Raw genomic sequence first — 18,456 nt, 5'->3', positions numbered from 1 at the left:
TAAAATAAAATATTCAAAAAAAAATATAAAAAAATATTAAAATAGGTTTTGAATTAGTGAGAGTTTGCACTGTACTTTATGAATGTTTTAATATAACTTCGCGAATTTTAAATACCTGTTTCTCTTCAGTTTCTTTACTGGCTATAAGTAGTCTGTAGTTTGCAGACTCGAACTTTCTTTAGCAATACATAAAACTTTAATATAATTTATAACATAAATAATAAAAAATAGCATATATTGCATTAAAAAATAGTTTTGTGATGAAACTGTGCTTTTTTAGGTATTCAAAAATATTTAACAGATTTGAAATATCGGCTGAAGCTGTAGAATGTCGAAAATTTCACTCATATATAATATTAACAAAATAATTAAAAATTAAATAAAAAAAAAAAACAAATCTGAAACTACAGTTTTGAAACAACTCAACATCGGGGAGCTACCTAAAAACTAGATTTTTGAAAAATCCACTCAAAAATTAAAAAAAACCAAATCAAAAAATATGTATAATTACAATTTTCAAACTACTCAACAGAGAAACTAACCTTAAAACTATATTATCGAAAATTTAATTCAAAACTTAAAAATTTAATTAATACAAGGGAAAAAGTCTGTGTAACTATAATATTCTAAATATACTTTACTTAATAATTATAAACAATTTTCGCAAAAACAAGTGTTTTTAAATTTTCTATATCACTGCTGCACTTGCTCACTAACTTCACCAACACATTTCAATTCAGTTTTAAGTATATGAAAACAAAAAAATATTATATAGAAAAAATCATCGCATTTTAATGTTTTATATGCCCGGAATAAGATTTGTGTGTTCATTGTTGTTGTTATGTGTGTTTTTCATATAAATTATTTAAAGTTATTTGCGGTATACGCAATAAATAGTAGTTAAAGTTAAAAAATAATTATTTATATTTTATATATTATATTAATCGATTAATTTATTTCATATTAATATGCAGTAAACCTCGTTAAGTGTTCTTTTACGCGTTTACATTTAAATTAATTCATTTATTCATAAAATCAGTCCTTTGCTTATATATTTTTCTGTATTTCTTATTCTCTTTTGTTGCCAAGTTTCGCATCAATTAACTATGTCTCAGCAAACGACTTAACGCTTAAACTACTAACGCTCTCCTCTTCTGTCATACTCGTTTCAATAACTTCGTCAGTGAATTTCAAATGTTTTTTTCTCATTATATTTCATTTTCTAAATTCATATTTCATTTCAGTGTCGCTGCTGCTGTTCGTTCAAGTGCAGTAAATACACACACATCTAGTGACTTATACGCTAGGCTTTTAGTAATATTCAGTGAATATTCAAATTTCGTACGATTTGCTTAAAATTTAAAATTACAATTTGAAACGTTTATATATTATAATAATTTACTTATTATTTAAAAAAAAAAACCCACATATTTCAGTTGAGTTATAGCGTGTAAAAAATTATTTCATTTTGATTTTCTTTCTTGTTTTGTTTATAGTACAAATTAACGATGTCCAACTTATATTAAAAAGATAATTTCAGAAATCAAATAATTTTCTTCCACGTCCACAACAAATCACCACACCACTTTCCAACACTCCACTCGAAACGCATCTGTGACCACTCATTTATGTGCTGCTTAGAATAAGTGTACATATTTTTGGTTGTTGCTTACTTTTAAGTGCATTAATTATCGATTGTTTTACTTGTTAAACTTTACTATAATTTCTATTATGACTACTTACTATAACTGCTAATTACTTTTCTTATATATTTTATATATATATTTTTTTGTTGTGTTTTTCCACTTATTTTACTTTTACTTTGAGTTTCAGCATACTAGTTGTTACTAATTTAACTAAGCCTATTTCTTTTTGGCCGCTTTTTTCTCTGCTTTGCGTATAGCTTTCTCACGCTCACGTCGCTCGCGCTCCTGATCCTTGCGCTCCTTTTCGATGCTCGCCTTCAGATCCTTGAGGCGACGCTTCAGACGATGTTTGTCGTCACCGCTAACACCGAGCGTTTTGAAATCCTTCGAATCGAGTGACAGAAGTGCGCCGCCTTCAACGTTGTGCTCCTTGAAAACGGGTATGTAACGCTCCAATTCGATGCCCATCAGCCAGTGGCCAACCTGTTGTAGATGAGATTTTTTAATAAATATTTAAAACAGGAAAAAACGTTGACTTCGACTGCACCGAAGTTAGAATACCCTTTACAGATGCATTTTTATAGCATTAAAGGGTATAAAAAGAGCTTTATCTTGATCGGTTAGTTTGTATGGCAGCCATATTTTGCTGTAGTGGTCCGATCTGAACAATATCTTTGGTGATTTTAGCACTGCTTTGGATAATAATCCATGCCAAATTTCGAGAATATATCTCGTCAAATAAAAAAGTTGTCTATACAAGAGCTTGATTTTGATCGTGTAGTTTGTATGTCAGCTATATACCGTAGTGGTCTGATATCGGTGGCTCCGACAAATGAGCAGCTTCTTGAAAAGAAAAGAAAAGGATTTGTGCAAAATTTCAGATCGAAATTTCAAAACTGAGGAACTAGTTCGCGTATATACAGACAAACGGACAAACAAACAGACATATATGGCTAAAGCATCACTCAGCTCGTCATGCTAAACATTTATATATGCACATATGTATGTGTATATATTATATAGGGTCTTCGACGTTTTCTTCTGGGTGTTACAAACTTCGTCACAAACTTAATATACACTGTTCCGAGTATAAATAATTGCATTTAACACTCACCTGCTCCTTGGTCCATTCATGCACGGGTCCGCCTTTGTAATTGTAGCAAGCGGCTGCCTTGCGATCCGAAAAACTACTGCTCGAACCGGACAAATCAATGGCACGACTTGGCGAGTAGCCGGGTGAGGAGCAGCCCGATGACATGCTAGTGGGTGAGGGTGGTCCGGTCGCTTGTTGTTGTTGCTGCTGTTGCCATGGTACTGTGCCAGGCGGAGAGAGGGATTGAGGTATAACTTGTTTAACTGTGCACACATTTATTTAGATTTATATTTAGATTAATTTTTTTTTTGTTTTTGTTTTTAAAAGTAACCACCACAAATGTTAAAGGTTGTGTAATATAAATATGTTTTATATTAAATGTTAGGCGCAAGAGGGTTAAAATTTTATTATATTATTATTAATTGTTGTTTGTTTACCACAACGTAGAATGCGGCAGCATAGCATGAATTAATTGAAATTATTTATAATTTTGTCATTGTCATTATTTATTACCATATTCAGGAAAATCAAATACAAGAGCAAACGTGAAGAAAAAGAAAGTACAAAAAGTTACTCGGGTTAGTATTATATGGGCGCGCAAATGGTACATACATAGATATACATATATGTGTTTATACAGTTGCATAAAGTCAACATATGAAAAAAAAAAACAGTTACGGGATAGTACGAGTATAATTATACAACGAAATGTATTGAAATATTGAAATACTTAGTTTGGGTGCAAGAAATGTGGATGCAAACGACAGATAGCATATAGTAAATAATTATATATTATATAGGTATATATATATATATATATAAGATTATTTAGGCATATAATTTACTAAATAAAGTTTGTATGTGAAAGAGCAATCAATATACGGTTATAAAATAGAGCTTAGGGATATGCATTGGTTTAGTGTTTGGCTTGGTTGGTAGAAGTGAGCGCAAGTAATTTTATTAATTTTTTTTTTCTTTTTGTTTAGAGGAAAATATCAAGATAATTATTGTGCAATTGTATGTAATAAATGTAATTTAGAATTGTATTGTTTGTTGCTTACCTTTGGGCTGCGCCTCATTCACCGCTTGTCGTATTTCATTGATTAGTGTCTTACAGTTTATGGCCGCTGTGCTTTGGCTTTTATTGATTTCGGTGTAATCATCGCTGGAATGACGCGAGGAGCCATCACCAAGTCGTCTGTAAATCGTAAAAATTGTATTATAGAAAGTATTTTAAATGTATGCATATTATTACAGAATGAAATATGGTTGTCATATTGTTTTTGTATGAATATTTGATTTTTGAGGTTAAGAATAATATTGTAGCTGTTATATGATTAGTAAAATTTACTAAAAAAAAGAAAAAATGTGAACTTCGGCGGAAATGAAACCATAATAACTTTCACAGATGAATTTTTCATAGCATAAAATGGTATAAAAAGAGCTTTATTTCGACCTCGATCGGTAAGTTTGTATGGCAGCAATATGCTATAATGGTTTGTTCGAAGATTGCAACGCTGCCTTGCACAATAATCTATGCCAAATTTCGAGAAGAAATCTTGTCATACAAGTTCATACAAGAACTTGATTTTTATCGGTAAGTTTGTATGGCAGCTATATGCTATAATGGTTCTCCGCCTTGGAGAATAATCCATGTCAAATTTCATAAAGATTTATTGTCAAATAAAAAGTTTTCTATACAAGGACATGAGTTTGATCGATTAGTTGGTATAGCAGGTATACCATATAATGGCGTATCCGATAAATGACCAGCATCTTGGGGAGAAAAGAATCTGAAAAAAATTTCAGATCGATATCTCAAAAACTGAGAGACTTGCTATACGCACGGACAGGCGGACATGGTTAAATCGACACAGCTCATCACGCCAAATATTTATATAGTATATACTTTGTAGGGTCGCGAACATTTTCTTTTGAATATTACAAACTTCGTGGCCAACTCATTCAAGGTATAAAAATATGTTTTTGTAGATTATGCCCGATGAAAGAGGAGATAATTTAGAATCAATTTCAGAGTTTGACCATTTGCAGGCGGAATTTTATAAGCTACATAATAGAGTAAACAGTATGCCCTCTTTTATATTTTTTAATTGTACAAAGAGTATACAAGGGTATATGTATGGACATAAGCCGGGTTCATACAAAAAAAAAAAAGTTACAACTGAAACTGAAATGAATTATTTATCTAAAACTATTTATACACTTACCTCTCACGCTCGGAGAGCGCCTGATTTAGTTGCTCCGTAAATGATGACGGTGGCATTTTGCCACTTATAATGGCACCAGTCGGTCCGACACGTCGCCGACTCGGATACATCCAATTCTCCGATGATTGCTCATTCTCGGAGAGTTTATCGTTTGAGCCTAAAATGGAATCGTATGAACTATTGAGATCACGACTGCTAGTACCGAATGTTGTCATATTGCTGCGATGGAAATCGCCAACACCGCCAACGATGCCGCCGACACCGCCGACGCCAACGCTTACGTCGGGCGGCGAACCAATAGTATTCTTAAATATATTCGGTATTGTCGAATGACCAAGACCAGCAGCTGCTGCCGCTGCCGCTACAGCGCTCTTATTATGATCCTTATGCACTTGGGCATACAGCTGATTGATTTGCTGTTCGCGCGCAGTCGCAACACCACTACCCGCTGTGGCGGTCGAATTCAACAGTATGGCAGTTGTGGTGCCCGCGCTGACATTGCTGTGATGACCGTTGGTAGCATGTTGCTGCAGCTGCTGCTGATGCTGTTGCTGTTGCTGTAAGTAACTGCGGTGGATAACGCTACCACCATTGCTGCCGTTCGAAAGCCCGTTGCTATCGGAGGCAGCGCTGGCGTGCACATGCGCCACCGTGGTGGCGGTGCCATCGTCCTCACTGTCTTCGAGCGCACAGTCAGAGCTGCTATTGCTGAGCGTGCGCTTGCCGAAAGTGATGCTCTTGATGCCGTTGTTATTGCTGCTGTTGCTATTGCTACTGCTGCTGTGGCTGTGGCTGGTGGCGTTAGTAGTGGTGTTAGCGGCTGTGGGAGCGCTATAAATTTGGCTATTGTTGCTGCTATTGCTGCTGCTGTTGTTGGTGGTGGCGACGGCAGAGGCATTTGTGGTTGCGCTAACGGTGGCGTTGTTAGTAGTTGCAGTGTTTGTTGTATTGCAGTTGTTGTTGCCGTTGTTTGCTGTTGAAGGCAGCTGGCGATTAGCTAAACCACCACGTGATGCTTTTTTTTTGATTTTTTTGTTTTTGTATTTTTTATATGTATATTTATTTGTGTGTTTATATTTTGTTTGAAAGGCAACAAGCGGCGGCGGCGAAAGCGATTTTACAAAATTTTTTATATATTTTTTTTTTTTTTGGTAATTGTTGAGCGGCAGTCACGCAGCAGCAAAATGTAGCCGGCAAGTAGTGTAATTTTTTTTGTTTGTTTTTTGGACAAAAGCACATCAACAACACAAACAACAATATATATGCAAATGGCAGCAAACAGGACACAGGCACAATTTATTGAAAGAGATAGAAAGAAATGTATAAAAATAACGAATGTAGAATTATGTCGAACGAAAAGCTAAGAATTACAATGGAATTGTTCAATATCATTGTGAATAGTGCTAATTGTAAGTATGTAATCGTATGTGCTTTTATGTTTGCATGTTGATGAGATGCCACACTAAACGCAAAAAGTGCTTAAATCAAATTTGTTTTTTTAATTTTAAATTGTTTTCCTCTTACAATATTGACTTATGACTATTTTGTATTTAATGTAGTTACATTGTTAACATCATTACTGTATTATTGCTTGGAAAAATATACTAGTTTTTAATTTTAAAAAAATCTCTCATATATGAAAATTAATTTAAATAAAAATTTTTCTTTTAAAAAGTTAGTTTTGAGTTATGCAAAATCCTTTTATTTGAAATTTTGTATTTACTCAATTGTTTTCTAAAACTTTAGTATTGAGTTATGAATTTTTTGCAATTTTAAAATGCTTTTGTTTTAAATTTTAAATTTATTAAAATAACTTTTTTTAGAAAACTTTTTTTGGAGTTTTTTAGTTTTTCAAAAAAAAAAGTTATTTCTGAGTTATACATATTTTCCCATTTAAAAAAAATACTTTTATTTGAAAATTTGAATTTGTTAAAATTAAAAATATTTAATTATTTGAAATTTATTTTTCTAAAAATTTTCTCTGGAGTTAGCAGTTTTATTTGAAAATATGAATTTATGGAAAATTTCCTTTCTAAAGCATTATTTACGAGTTTTTTTTTATTTATTTGAATATTTGATAATTTTAATTTATTTAAATTTCTTATTCTAAAAAGTAATAAGAGTTTTACTTTATACAAATTTAGTCTTAAGTTATGCATTTTATTTTTCAATAAAAAACACGCTTTTATTTCAATATTTGAATTTATTTAAATTAAAATTAAAGTTATTTGTGAGTTATGCATTTTTACCAATTTCAAAAAAATTGTATCGTATTTGAAATTTTAACCATTTCCAATTTATTTTTCACAAATGTTATTGCGTAGTTATGCCTTTTTTTCAATTTGAGGAAAAATCTTTTTATTTCAAATTTTGAATTTTTTTTTATTTATTTTTTATTTAATCTTGAGTTGTGAATTTTTTGTAATTAGTACGATTTGTGATTTATGACAAATGATTTATGATAAATATACAATGAAATGTCTGCGATATGAGTATTTTAAATGATGAATTCTATGGTAATAAGAAGAAGCAATAAGCAATTATAAAGAGGGTGGATTATCAAAGCTTATAATTATAAATATTACTAAAATGTGCGCAATAATTTTAAATTTTTTTATGAATCCCCTTTCTTGTGATATTTTGGACAACGCGTCAAAGAAATTTTTCGAAATTGCAAACAAATTTTCTTTCAACAGCCCTATTCTGCATAAAAATCGGTTTAAAAAGTATAACGTGACCTTTAGGCATTTAAGGAGCGAAATTCGTACTTCGGGTAAAATTCCAAACATGTCATTAAATTTTTGTAATTTTCTTCAAAGTTTAATTTAATTGTAAACAATTTAAAACAAGTACTTGAACTTCATTATAATGCTATAACAATTTAGACTATAAAATTCTTTTAATAGTTATGAAAATAAAAAAAATTTATAATTCTAACCTCAAAGTGTTATATCATTATTATCAGTATTTAACAAGATTTCAGTTAAATATGAGCGGTTTTAAATTTTATTGCATTATAACCTAAAAAAAATTCCTCCTCGATCTCTTTTGAAAAGTGTGCGATTATATATATTTCGTTATATATATAATATTTTATTACTATAATTTATTTGTTAAATGTTATCAATAATTTCAAATTTTAATATTCAGTGCAAGTATTAATAAAAAGTTAAAACAATAACCGCCACCAACAACTGTTTGAACTACAGGTAAATCGAAATACAAAAAAACGAGCCAAAGCATTGTCAACTCACACAACAATTTTTAACAAGTAAGAGATTTTAACCATTTCGTATATAAAATTTATGTATATTTATACATACTAAACACTGTCAACATAAATGTATCGCTTTACACACTTGCACACCCACTTACCTAAATCGATTTTCGTCTTTGTAACGGTATTATCTAAAAGTTCATGCTGCGGCACGGCGGCATCTAATTCATCTTTAATTGGCACTTTACGTTCCACAGTCGCCGTTTTGACACCCTCGCCATCGGGTGATAGATCGGAAATCTCCGTATCGGACAATTCCGTCTCAAGTTTCTGGAACAAAGGTTTTGGTGGCGTTTTACGCATCATTTGTGGCGTCAATTTGAGCGTAGCGCTATCGTAAGGCAAACCAACGGGAAAGCCGGCCTTACGTTGTGTCTCTTGCAATTCGTGTTCCAAATTGATGACACGGTCTTTCAGTTTCTTCACAAGTGCATTGTATTCGGTGTCCTTCTCCTGCAATAGTTGCTGGTAAAATTCTTCACGATGACACATATCCACTTCGCGTTGTTGGTATTCACGTACCAAACGTTTGGCTTTGTTGTATTTCTTATCCAAGGCCATATATTGCGCCTGCGATTGTTGTAACATATTTTGTAGATTAGAAGCCTCTTTTTTGATATTGGTGAGCTCGCGTTCGCTTTGACGCAGGCGCTCGCTGAGTAGCTCATTTTCATTGCCGGTTGTTTCCAGTTTGACGAGCTGATGTGAGGGGAGAATTAAACGATTAATGATTGAATAAATGTAGAAAATATGTAAAAATTAAAGCGCATGCGTACACAAGAATAATTATAGCAAAGAAAAGCGTCGTGAGTATGGTTAGTAATGGTAAGCAAAAAATTTTGTATAATAAAATAAAATTGTAAAAGATAAAGGCGACACCTACCTTACGCTTAAGCGTATCAATAATGTCGTCTTTCAACAGGCAACTCAATTCGCTCTAAAAAAATTAACAAAAAAAAAACACATTCAAAAATAAAATTTAAAAAAATTAAAAGAAAGCAAGAAAAAATGTAAACTTCGGTTGCACCGAAGCTATAATACCTATGGCAACTATATGATATAGTGATCTGATCAGAACAATTTCTTCGAGGAATACATTGCTGCCTTCAAAAATAACTCATGTCAAATTTTGTGAAGATACCACGTCAAATAAAAAAGTTTTCCATACAAGCACTTTACTCAGATCGTTCAGTTATTATGACAGCTATATGCTAGTCATTCGACAATTTCTTCGGAGATTGCATTATTGCCTTAAATAATAACTCATGCCAAATTTCATGAAGATATTACGGCAAATAAAAAAGTTTCCTCTAAAAAAACTTGATTTTCATCGATCGAGCATCGTGTGCAAACCCTCAGATCGTTATCTCAAAAATTGTGGGTTTAGTTCTCGTATATACAGACAGACAGACGGACGTACTCAGCGCGTCATGCTGATCATTAATATATATATTTTATGGGTCTCCGACTTTTCCTTCTGGATGTTACAAACTATGTGACAAATTGTTTAGGGATAAGAAACGAAGAAGAGTTAAGAATTTTTTTGGATAAAATTACTTAATAAATTATTAATTTAAACTTGCAAAAAAAGAAAGATAAAAAAAGCACTCAAATGTATGTAAAAGAGTAACACGGGCAAAAACGAAAGAGCACATGAATTCGCTAAAAGTTATTTATAGTTATTCGTTTGAACCAATTACCGCTTTATGCTGCATTTTCGTAACGTTTTTAGCGTTTATTTTAGTTTTTCGTACATATTCGTTTTGTTTTCGTATTATTTTTCGTGAATCCACGTCATAAGTAAATCACATAAAGAAACATATAAAAGGTTTAAACAGATTAAAACTCTTCGAACACCCCAAACTGTTTATTAAAGTTTAAAATTTTAAATCGCGGTGACATTTTACATACCTCCTGTAGCAGCCTCTTCAGAGACTCTACCTCCTGTGAGTGTGTAGCCTCGACCTCCATTGGATGTTCGACTTGTACGGGACTCGAGGGTCCCTCGCAAACACTAGAGTTGGCCGAAACGGGCTGTGTGGAGTCTTCCGAGTAGTCGAGTGTGCGACGCAAATACTCCTCTTGTTGTCTAAAAAACAAAACATGCATATAAAAAATTATTAACTGTCGATTTGCATTATTTTTATAAAATCTATAAACGCACCTTTTCAGTCTCTCCTCTTTCTCGCGATCTGCTTGCAGACTCAAGCGTATAAGTTGCGCCACCTCTGAATTTTCCGGATCACGTTCACGTCCAATTTGAAATTTCACCAAACCGGATGTGTTGCGTAACACCGATGCGGCATACGCTTGTGTAACGCCCACTAAACTTTTGCCATCCACTTCGATGATTTGATCATTGACCTGAGCAAATTTAAAAGTTTTAACTAAAGCAAGTACAAATGCGCTCCCAAACACCCACCCAAATTTACTATATACATACATATAAATAGATGTATATGGCGTGTTGGGTCGATGTCGAGAGCTGACCATAATGTACACACCGTCGGTGTCAAAACTTGAAAATTTCAACTCACCTGTATGCGTCCGTCGCGTGCTGCTGCGCCGTTATCGGTTATCGTCTTTACAAATATACCCAATTTTTCAAGACCAGCATCGGCACCAACGCCCATACCAATAATGCTCAAACCTAAACCTTCGGGCCCTTTCATCAATTCCACCGGGAAGACGTGCATCTTCTCGACACGTTTCTCCAGCTCATATTCGGCTGAAGCGGCAACGGGATCAACATCTTCATTGCGGCGATCATAGTCAGTTACGGAGAATGTTGAAAATACTTGTATGGGTCCAGAGCTGAATCGAACTTTGGTATTCTTTTTCACTGGTATTGGCGGGTAGGAGAGTTCGTCGTCATCAAAGTCCAGCAGACCTACGAAAAGAAAGTCGAGGTTGGAAATCATTTTTTTAGAGGTCTGGGAAATAAATTTTTAAAATTGATAATACAAAGTGCATTGCAATATTAATCCCTAACCCCTTTAAATAGTTTCACAGTAGTCGAATGAAGGTCGCTATATATATTGTAACAGTTACTGTTGTTGTAGTTGCATAAAACAGGAATGCTGGTTCGCTCTCTGTTCACACCTCCCTTCGAGGGATTATGGGCGGGGCGAAGCAGCTGGAGAAGCAGCGTTTTCCTGAATGGATAGAAGCTAGGAGGTAGAGTAAGAGGTGATATCCTCTGTCGAGAGCTCTCCATAAACTCTCGCTTTAGGCTGCCAGACCACTATAGCGTCTTTCAATCGGAGGTGGATGGTAGTAAATGTACTGCTTGGAAGTGGAGCTTTCTTCAGAGACGTGTGTATTCACTCCGATAGCAGAACGGCTATACAGGTTTTGACCTTGCTGACTTTGCGCTTAAAGTTAGTCAAAGAGTGATGACCCTCATTAGCAATAGCTTGAAGCTTCTTCCGTGTTAGATTCGTTTGGGTACTCGGTCACAGCTGAATCATCGGAAACTGCAAAGCCGATGAGCTTGGTAGAGAGGGCACTTTCCTCGATTTCATCCGATTAAAAGCGAGTCAGCACTCCGTTGTTCTCTTGCGTTGGCACTATGAACCTGCTGTGAGCTCGCCAAGCGCTGGTCCACAGCTAGAACTTATGCGACTGCGAGATCCTTCTGATCTAGAGTGAACCGTATGAGGTGGTCTGAACTACTTGCTCTTAACAAAGTCAATCCCGTCGCAATTGTAGGTGATCTGACTGTGCAATGCGGCTAAATATTCTGTCAGATGCTTTTTGCCGAAGCTGCATAGAGGAAGGAGGCGAGGTGATATTATCTAGATATTGTACTTTCTCCTCTACTGCTTTTGGGCATCACAAAGCTACAACGTTCACAGCTGTCCAAGTGAGATTCATCGCTACCTTTGGCGTGAGGATAACACTTGAGAAATAGTTTTAGAAAATAATGCTATATTGAGAGCCCTTGCCTTCTACGGTGCGATCAACAAAACCGAAATGGGAATATTTATGTGAAATGAGAGTCGAGGAGTTTGAAAGAACTCTCTTAAAACTCACCGACTAAAGGACAAGACTTGTATAGTCTTACAAACAACACTATCAATGTAAAATTAAAGTCGAAAGTATGTTTAACAATACTCACCAGGAACTTCCATCCAAAAGTTGCCATCTTCGAAATAATGTACACCCGACTCCACATACACTTCCTTACTCTTCACTGGCGGATATTCGGGTATGTAGAATTGTGAATCGTCAAGTTCTGCACCAAGACTGGTTGTTGTTGTATTTGTATTAATTGAATGTAATTCACCCTCGGCTAATGAATAGGTCGAATTATGTTTGCTTGAGATTATACTATCATCGATGGTTGTCGTCTGATTAAGAGTGCCATCCGATTGCGTTGACTCAACAGACACAATTGATTCTTGTAATGATTCGCCTGTTTGACCGTGTGGCGTTACACTGTTTTGATCTTGTTGGATAAATGTTTGATTCAACAGTGATTGCTGTGACTGGAGCTCTTGTTTGCTGGGCGATGTATGCGTGTCTTGTTGTTGTATGAAAAGTGTCGAATCATTGTCGACATCGTAGCTGGTCTCGACTTTCGAAGCAGTCACCAACTCGGAATGTTTACTTTCAACGCGACTTTCAACACCAATACCACCACCAACGCCACTTTGGCTGTCCTCCGAACGTCGACGTCCGCTGGCAGCTGTGCAGCGGGAAATTAGCAAATTCTCAAGACTGCGATTAGGCGCTTCGAGTACGTCACGTAGCCATTCGGGCTCATCGTCGTCATGTGTATTATTCTTACTATTGTTGTTGTTGGCCTTGCTAGTTACAACATTGGAGCTGTCCGCTTTTGTGAAGGTCGCATTCAAAATGTGTGCAGGTGCGGCGCCAATGCCAACTATGTCGACATCCTCGTCGTCGTCGTCCTCCTCATCATCATTAAAATCATCGCCCTCGTCGGCGACGTGCTGCTCCTCAGCCGGTTTCCGCTCGACAGCAAATGCAAGACCACCTTCGCCGTTAGCTGCTGTTAACGTGACAGTTATTGGATTACTTCCGCCACTTGCCGGAGCACGTAGGTCACTAGCTGTGCCAGTGTCAACTTTGGCGACGTCAGCAACGGCAGCTGTTGCTGTAATAACCTTTCTGTCGTGTTGTTGCTCGGCTATTGGCGGTGTTTCTGGTTGTGTTTCTTCGATTAGACTTTTAATGCTCGTCGGTGAAGTGGCTGTGGCAACAACAGCTGCGACGGCCACACTTACAGTGGGCGCAGCAGAGAGTATCTGTTCGACTTCTTTGGCTTGTTCGTCCGAGAGCAACGACTGTTGTCTGTTGTCGATGGTTGTCGTTGTTGGTTGGTGTATGTGCATTGGTATGCGTTTTAGTGCGTGCAAGCGAAAGGCAATCAGGCAAATGCAATCAAATTCCAAATGCGCCGATTAGTGGCATCGAGAAATATTGTCGAAGAGCAGGATGGAAGAAAAAAGAAAGAGGAAAATACAATTATATTTTTAATTCTTGGTAAACAAATGGTGATTGGGTAAGGGGTTACATACAAGTATTTTTATTATTTTAGTGTAATCATAAGATACCGTCGCTTTCATTTCAAATAAGTTTTGTTATGTATGTATGTGTATACACCAAGGAGTTAGTTCCCGTAAAGAATTTTAATTATAACTTATAACTGTTGTCTTTGAGTGAGAGTATACTTAAAATTAAAGGATGTGCAAATTTATGATTATAGTCGTATAAGCTTGCCAATAATTAAATATATGATAGTCATATTACATGATTTAATTGTAATAAATTCCAAAGTATTAAAAAATAATAGATGAGTGTTGATAAAAAAAATATTTAAAACATTTAAAATTAAATTACACAAAAAATACAATATATAAAAATATTTGAGATGAAATAAATTACATACAAAAAAACTAATAGTAAAAATTTAAAAAAAAAAATAAAAAGTTAAAAAAAGTAATTAAAAACAAGATAGCCTCACCAAATAGTTATATTAATAAAGACAATTCTTAAAAATTTAGTTTTTTTTTAATATTTTCACTACAAATATTAACAAAAAACTAGAACAAGAAAAGACGTTAGCTTCAGCTGCACATACTCATATATGCTAAAGTGGTCTGATTACGGCGATTACGACAAATGAGCAGCGTTTTGGGGAGAAAAGAACTTGTGCGAAATTTCATATCTCAAAAACTATATACAGACAGACGAACATGGATAAATCGACCCAGCTTGTCATGATGAACATTATATGTTTTATAGGGTCTCCGACGTTTCCTTCTGGCTATTACAAACTTCATGCCAAACCTAATATACGCCGTTCAGGCTATAAAGATACTTTTATTATTAAAGAATAAATTTGAAAAATTCTCGAGGAAACTTCATAGAGCGAATTTGGACTGATATATTATTACAAGTAAATTTTTTTTCAGATCGTCATACGAGTCGTTCATCCGTTCTTTTCTCTGTTAATTACAATAACATCAAAAAAGTTGAAGAAACAGTGCTTGAACATCATTTGCAACAGAGCGATATCAGAGGATCTCAACATCTCTTAGGTAACTCAACATATTTTGGTTAATGTTTCAGGTATGAGGAGTGCTAATGCTAGACTCGTACCAACAGACCTCAATCTTTTGCAAAAACGACGTCGAGTAGAGGTCGCAAAAGAGATGGTTGATAACGTGGCTGACGATCCTACAGCCGCATCTACACCCTACGCAATCAAAAGCATCATTACTTGTGACGAGGCATGAATTTATTAAGATGACCGAGAAAACCAAAACTCGCTAGGCACTGATTGTCATCCCTGCCGAGCCTTATAACAAGTGTTTGGAATTTGGATTAAACGTTAAGCATACTTGTTTTGAAGGCAATAATAGAGATTTGTATTAAAATACTTTAAAAGGAGCATATACTATTTTTAATAATTTTTTTGAAAATTTCACAAAATCTTTTTAAAATATGTATCTTTGGAATAATAATAAAAATATCATATATACAATATAATTAATTTTTTGTTAATGAAAATAGGTGGTTTTTGGTCGAATGTTTAAAAAATACACCAAGTAATTTCGGCTAAACTTTAGATAGATTTTAGATTTAGATTTTAGATACCATCGAGCTTTTTATAATTTTATTTATTTTTAGTAAATATTAGATGCTCCCCCCCATTACCACTTATGTTTAGATTTTCACTTAAAATGTTAAAAAACATACTAAAATCTTTGAGTTCTTCAAGTCGCAAATAATAAAATTAGCGCATATGTATAATATTGACTTTAAGTGCTTTATATACATATTTCAAAATTAATTAGTTTAAAAGCAGCATGCAATAATAATTAGAGACACAATCTCGATAATTTATAAACACACGCACCATAATCAAAATCTTATTCAACGGATTAGTAAACTAAAGTATCTACACAATCGAAATCAATTTACTAAAATTAGATTATGGATAATAACATGGAAAACAATTAGATGCAAATACACAAATAAAACATAAACCAAATTATAGCATTTATACATAAAATAAAAAAGAACAAAAACAAACCTGATTTTGCTTTCCAAAATTCTGCGCACAGCAGACAAAGGAAGATTACATTGTATTTATGGCCACAAGTTGCCGACACAGTCAAATTGTTGTGACGATAAGGCGCCAAAGGCAGCATCCACATATCAAATACATACATATATATATGGCAGCAGCAGGCAAAGCATAGCAAAAAGGATGCAGCGAAGTCGGCGATAGAACAATAGTCATGCACAAAACGACAATCATAAAAACGCGTGAAGATAATCGCAAATAAATGCATACGACGGCATTCGATGACATTTACATGTGTGTGTGTGTGTAAAACGTTCACAAGTGATGGCGGTAGAGTAATGCAATACATTTTACGGCACAAATGAAATTTTAAGCGTTGCAAGCAAGTTGTATATATGTAGTAATAATAGCAATATAAATAACGAAATAAAAGAAAAATGCAGAAAAAATACAATAATTGTTGAGAGAACATGCAAAACAGGCACTACATTCACTAAAATGCTAAACTACATAAATAAATTTAAAAATATCTTATTATACTTATCAATGGTGCTACATGCTAGACATAACATGAAAAACAGCTACACCTAGTTATTGAATAATGAAATTTACTACTATTAAAAAAAATATATATTATATGTGTGTAGATATTCAAAACAATTTTTCTAATTTTTATGATATAATGAGTTCTTTGAGTACTGTTACAGCGTTACGGTATCTTCCAAATTCAATACTGCCCACTTGGCATCATTCCAAAGCTTCCAATGAAATCACGACTACGAAATAGTTGTAAATGTTGCAGAAGTGTTTTGTGGACTCTACGTTAGCACGAACACTAATATTTGAGTGGCCCAAAACACCCAATGAAGGTCGTGAAGTCATTGAAAAAATTGTTAATGCCGGTAACATCGAAAAAGTTAAGAAAATAGTGCTTGAAAAGCGTCGTGTTGGCATCAGAGAGGTTCGAACTAGCCTATCAACCACTCTTATGAAGCGACCCAACTATTTTGGTTAATGCTTTTGGGTATGGAACGTACCAATGTTAAATTCTTACCAAAAGACCTGAATCGATCAAAATTGAGTCATTGTATGAAAAACTAACTTTATTTAACCAGAAATCAGTCACGAAATTTGGCATAGACTAATGTAGAAGCCAACGCTACAATCTCTGAATATTTTGTTCAGATCGGACCACTATAACATGTAGCTGCAATACAAACTGAATTACCAAAATCCAGTTCATGTATGGAAAACTTTTTTATTTGAGTAGGTAACTTCACGCAATTTGCCATGGTTAATTGTCAGAGATAACGCTAAAATCTCCAAACAAATTGTTCAGATCGGAACACTATAGCATTTAGCTGTCATACTAATTGATCCATCCAAATCAAGATAAAGATAATTTTTTACCAATTCTATAAAAAAAATGCACCTGTAAAGAGTATTATAGCTTCTGTGCAGTCGAAGTTAACGCTTGCAGTTAAAAATTCGATATTTCGATATTTTAAAAATTTACGCAAAATTGCTTGATATTTTAAAATAATAATAAATGAACTGTTTCAAAAATAATAAAACAATACCACATAATGACAATGAAAATATTTAAAATCAAATTAATTCAATAAACTTTCACGAAACGGCAGAAAGCTGACGTCAATTTATCTGCGTTGCGATAATGTGAATAAGTAAATAAACATGAAATCAACTGTTGATGAAAACATCAAATTAAATAACATTTAATTATGTTGATTATAAAAACATTACAATTGCAAAACAGTAGAGTAAACAAAGAAATTTATTTATTTCCACTACACAGTAGACAATTGAATATAAAAGGCAGCGCGCGAGGACACTGGTAATTGCATAAAAATGCGCAAAAAAACGCTGATAAATAGTGCTGATAAAAAATAAAGAGAACCACGGGCGTAACAACATGCCACATTGACGCACGCGGGCAATCACACACACACATACACACACGTACGCTTGCACACTGACAGTCATTACAGAGTGAGTTAACACGGATAATAAGTAGTGCAGTGAAAACACTTTATAACGGTATTAATATTTATTACACCGAAAGGCGAATTGGCGGTCAGACACGCGTTTCAACGTGAAGCTCACAGCTCATAGCTTTTAGCTTTAAAAGCGCGCCGAGCACGGCTAGTTAACTGCGGCCGGGTTGAAGTCGCGCCATGAAGACCAATGTAAATGCGGTAAATATAAATGAAGTCCTTATGGTGTGGCTAACTATGCAAAGGTGTGCAGGCAGGTTTGTGTGTGTGTGCGTGTTGGCAGGTGTAAAAATGAATTTTGTTGCTTATCCCATGTGGCAGTGGGCGGCGGGCGTGACGGCTCAAAAATAAATGCGCATTAATTGCAACACTTCAGTCAAGTGAAAGAAGGCGCGATATCAGACAAAACTACCGTTATGCGATTAAGTGAAGAAGTGGGCGCGTCACCCTGCACTGGCACTTTGATTTCCTGATTTTTTTTTTTTCATTTTGCTTGTTGTAGTACTATTATGGACTGAGCAGGCTGAGCCGTGAGCATAATAAATAACCAAGGCTTGGTGGCCTGGCGGCCGGTCGACATGCCAACTGACGTAATTGGACAAGTTATGAGCGGCCAATGCATTTGGGCCACTGCAC

At 34.7% G+C, this 18,456-nt stretch overlaps 1 protein-coding gene across 9 annotated transcripts in view; it reads right to left on the bottom strand.

Annotated features, from left to right (window-relative positions):
• The window catches only part of Spn (protein phosphatase 1 regulatory subunit spinophilin), a 160,213-nt gene that overhangs the window by 17,842 nt on the left and 123,915 nt on the right, over positions 1-18,456 (bottom strand). For 4 of the 9 annotated variants that reach the window (XM_036364651.2, XM_070111114.1, XM_070111115.1 and 1 more), the window contains 11 exons: positions 15,812-15,832; positions 12,365-13,563; positions 10,782-11,134; positions 10,409-10,608; positions 10,156-10,333; positions 9,128-9,181; positions 8,343-8,943; positions 4,968-5,982; positions 3,801-3,937; positions 2,761-3,002; positions 1,189-2,129 (listed from right to left, as the gene is read on the bottom strand). In XM_036364651.2, the coding sequence (XP_036220544.2) occupies positions 1,863-2,129; positions 2,761-3,002; positions 3,801-3,937; positions 4,968-5,982; positions 8,343-8,943; positions 9,128-9,181; positions 10,156-10,333; positions 10,409-10,608; positions 10,782-11,134; positions 12,365-13,563; positions 15,812-15,832 (4,267 nt within the window). In that variant the 3' untranslated portion in view covers positions 1,189-1,862. Of the gene's footprint in view, positions 1-1,188; positions 2,130-2,760; positions 3,003-3,800; positions 3,938-4,967; positions 5,983-8,342; positions 8,944-9,127; positions 9,182-10,155; positions 10,334-10,408; positions 10,609-10,781; positions 11,135-12,364; positions 13,564-15,811; positions 15,833-18,456 lie in introns of those variants that run through there. The other 5 variants (XM_070111116.1, XM_014247550.3, XM_014247551.3 and 2 more) reach the window with 5 other exon arrangements.

This window comes from Bactrocera oleae, chromosome 6 (assembly GCF_042242935.1).
Source record: "Bactrocera oleae isolate idBacOlea1 chromosome 6, idBacOlea1, whole genome shotgun sequence".
In the NCBI taxonomy this organism is placed as follows: Eukaryota; Metazoa; Arthropoda; class Insecta; order Diptera; family Tephritidae; genus Bactrocera; species Bactrocera oleae.
Note: the sequence above shows the minus strand (reverse complement) of the source record. Positions and strands in the feature narration are given on the sequence as shown.